The sequence below is a fragment of the Buceros rhinoceros genome, unplaced genomic scaffold, assembly GCF_000710305.1.
Source record: "Buceros rhinoceros silvestris isolate BGI_N320 unplaced genomic scaffold, ASM71030v1 scaffold40044, whole genome shotgun sequence".
In the NCBI taxonomy this organism is placed as follows: Eukaryota; Metazoa; Chordata; class Aves; order Bucerotiformes; family Bucerotidae; genus Buceros; species Buceros rhinoceros.
Window position 1 is genome coordinate 1 of NW_010409588.1, and position 3,281 is coordinate 3,281.

The 3,281-nt window shown below is 50.0% G+C and overlaps 1 protein-coding gene across 1 annotated transcript in view; it reads right to left on the reverse strand.

The window, feature by feature from the left end:
• Positions 1-2,376: 2,376 nt before the first annotated feature.
• Positions 2,377-3,281, reverse strand: part of KPNB1 (karyopherin (importin) beta 1) — a 19,247-nt gene continuing 18,342 nt past the window's right edge. The window contains exon 20 of the mRNA XM_010135277.1: positions 2,377-2,542. Within this exon, the coding sequence (XP_010133579.1) occupies positions 2,377-2,542 (166 nt within the window). The remainder of the gene's footprint in view (positions 2,543-3,281) is intronic.

Here is a 3,281-nt window from a genome sequence, read left to right on the forward strand (position 1 = left end):
GTATATATATATTTTATATAAATTTCTTTTTTTTCTTTTTTCCTTTCTTTTTGTTTTTGAAGTGCAGCAAGAGACCAAATACCCCAATAAATCTGATCAAAGAAAGAGCACAAAAGGCCGAGCAGTTTCCAAATGGCATTTTATCAGATTTTGTTTGAACATTTGATTTCTTTTTTCTTTTTTTTAAATCCTCATTTTTGCAATCCAAAATATTACCTGAAGTTTTTATTTTTGTTTTTCAACTCTTTGGCACAATTTTTTGTGGGTGTTCGGGCTGCTACAGTACAAGTCAGGAGAGACCTTTCCCTTCGCGTCCTCACTGCCAATTTTCGGAGCACTTCACCTGCGTGGGGTCTGTGGTTGGTTTAAGCCTGAAATCTCGTTTGACAATTTATTTCTACTCCCTCTAACGCAAGAGTTTGTTTTTTCCCCCATTTCTACATTCACAGTTGAACAATATTCAGGAAGGAAAAGGCGCTTCGATGAAACGGGACCGTGAAAAGCGTCACTCAACGGGAGCTCTGAACATTCGTCAGTGTTTCCCTAAAAGAAAAAGCCCTAAAGAGCGACTTTCCTTTTTTTTTTCCTTTTTTTTTTTCTTTTTTTTTTTCTTTTTTTTTTTCTTTTTTTTTTTCTTTTTTTTTTTCTTTTTTTTTTTCTTTTTTTTTTTCTTTTTTTTTTTCTTTTTGTGTTTTTTTTTTTTTTGTTTTATCCTCTTTTCTGGTTTACATCTCTTACGCTGCATCAGTAGACTGAACTTCGGTTAGTTTATGAAATGCAACAGCTAACCCTTGGTTTGTTTTTTTTTTTTGTTTTGTTTTGGGAAAAGATAAACTGCAATGACTCGAAGTTGAGAATGTGGATACCGCCTCATTCACACACACTCACTCCTAGACCGAAAAAATCCTTCACCCCTCCTCTAGCCCACGCACCGACAGCGTCGTGCGGCAAAAGGCGACAGCGGGCGGCTGGAGACCCAGGCTCCGTCTCCCTCCAGCAGCCAAAGCCAGACCTCACACACAGAGCACCAGTTGAACCCAGTTTCCTCTCCTCCAAACCGGCCGTTCCCCTTCTGCGCCGGAGAAGCCAGTTCCTGGTCTGTCGGAAGAAGAGACTCGCTCGTTACTCGGACAGAAGTGGGTCGTTCCCTCTCCCCGAAGACGTTCGACGCCGGGTTGTCTGCGCAAGTCAGTGCTCAGCTCGCGAACAGCGCTGCTGCTGTGGCGGGGTTGTCGATGTGGTGTGTTTCAAGCCTCACTCACTCATCCTCTCATTCCCAAACATTCAGCATCCGTGCACACTCCTCACTTCCGGGTTTTTTCAAAAGATTGGAGATTTCCAGTGGGGGTCTCAGGTGTCATCCCAATGGTAACAGATCTGCGGGCAAAAAGGGGGCGTCAGAAAAGGACCCTCCCGCCAGACAACGCCATGTTCAGGAGATGCAACTGGAGAAAGTGGGGAAAAAATGACTAGAAGTAACGGGGACGGAGGGGACCTTCTCAGGGCGGGGTGACAAAGCTGTGACAGACTCGCTGTACCAGACGCCGATACACCGTCGTGCCCCTTCTACAACCTGCTCCTTTTAAAAGGTGCTTCAGCAGAATCAGGAGCATCAGAGCTGGAAGGGACCGGTAAGGACCATCGAGTCCAACTCCTGCTCCTCGCTGAACCACCCAGAACTAACCTGTGAGACTGAGATCATCCTCCAGATGACCCCTGAGCTCTGAGCAGCACTGAGGAGTCATAGGATCACAGACTGGTTTGGGTTGGAGGGACCTTCAAAGCTCCCCCAGTCCCACCCCTGCAGGGAGCAGGGACACCTGCACCCAGAGCAGGGGGCTCAGAGCCCCAAGGGCCAACCTGACCTGCCATGGGGCCAGCGATGGGGCTGCTGCCACCTCTTGGGGCAACCTGGGCCAGGGTCTCACCGCCCTCAGCATCAACAACTTCTTCCTTCTCTCTGGTCTGAACCTCTCTCCCAGTTTAACCATCACCCCTTGGCCTGTCCTGTCCCCACAGCGCCTGCTAGAGTCAGTCCCTGCATTTCCTACAGGCCCTTTTACAAACTGACAGGCCACAGTCAATAGGCTCCAGTTACGCTGCATTTGGAGGAGCGCAGGATCGTCCCCGACTAGCAGGGGAGATGCGTTTCCTGGTGCGAGGAGCCCATCCAGGCTGCGTCAGGTCTGGTGGGACCCAAGCAGCTCACCGTGTTTCTGATGGTTCCGATACGCAAGACCAGAGACGGGGCTTGTTTACAGAAAAATAAACCAGAACCAACCTCCTAGAGAAGGAGGCTTCTGTGAAGCGACTCTTTCAGACTCAGTTGAGCCAATGCCGTAAGCACGCAATGCGAAAAGGAGGTGGGTGTCCCCCTTACCAAGCTTGATTCTTCAGTTTCCTCAGCTCTTTAGTCGCCCAGGTAGCGAGGGTTTTCGTTTTGTTCGTCTTGGATCTCCTCCCCTCAGTTAGCAGTTCATGTATCATGGGTCTAGCTTCTACTAATTTCAGGACGTCTTTCCCAAACGCTGTACACAAATCCCTGCAGAAGACAGAGAGGCTTCGAGGCTGAGCGCCACCAGCAGCTGTGCCAGCCCCGCTCCGAGCGGCTCCCGCTAGCACAGAGATCTGACTCACAGCTAACGGTCTCTGGAAAGCGCTGCGTACGGTCACTGCCTTCAGCAGCAGAGCTGAGCGCTCCTCTGGAACTGTGACTGACCAGAGACACTCTGTCTCCTGTCCAGAGACTGATGTTCCCACCAGCTCACACTGATCACAACAGAAACGCCCCGACCTGAGCTCCTCCGTACTCAGTGAATTGAAGTCGGGGTGTTTTAAGCCCAGGTCATCCTTCAAAAAACCTGGATCTGCACGTTCTGTCACGCAACCAGAGACACTCTGTCTCCTGTCCAGAGACTGATGTTCCCACCAGCTCACACTGATCACAACAGAAACGCCCCGACCTGAGCTCCTCCGTACTCAGTGAATTGAAGTCGGGGTGTTTTAAGCCCAGGTCATCCTTCAAAAAACCTGGATCTGCAAGTTCTGTAACGCAAAACCAGCTTCCACTTCTACCCGCTGGTTTTCATCCCGTCAAAGGGCCTCACCTCACTTCACACCGTGGGTTAAACCGCCAGCACCGGGCCGTAAAAATCCCAGGATGGATGTTAAATGCTTCCCACAGTCACAAAAACGCAGCGTTCCCTATCAAGGCTGTTGTACCAAGATTTCAGTCTGCGTACGGAGCGTGCTGGCGGCCGCCCCCGCGCCGGGGCACTCAC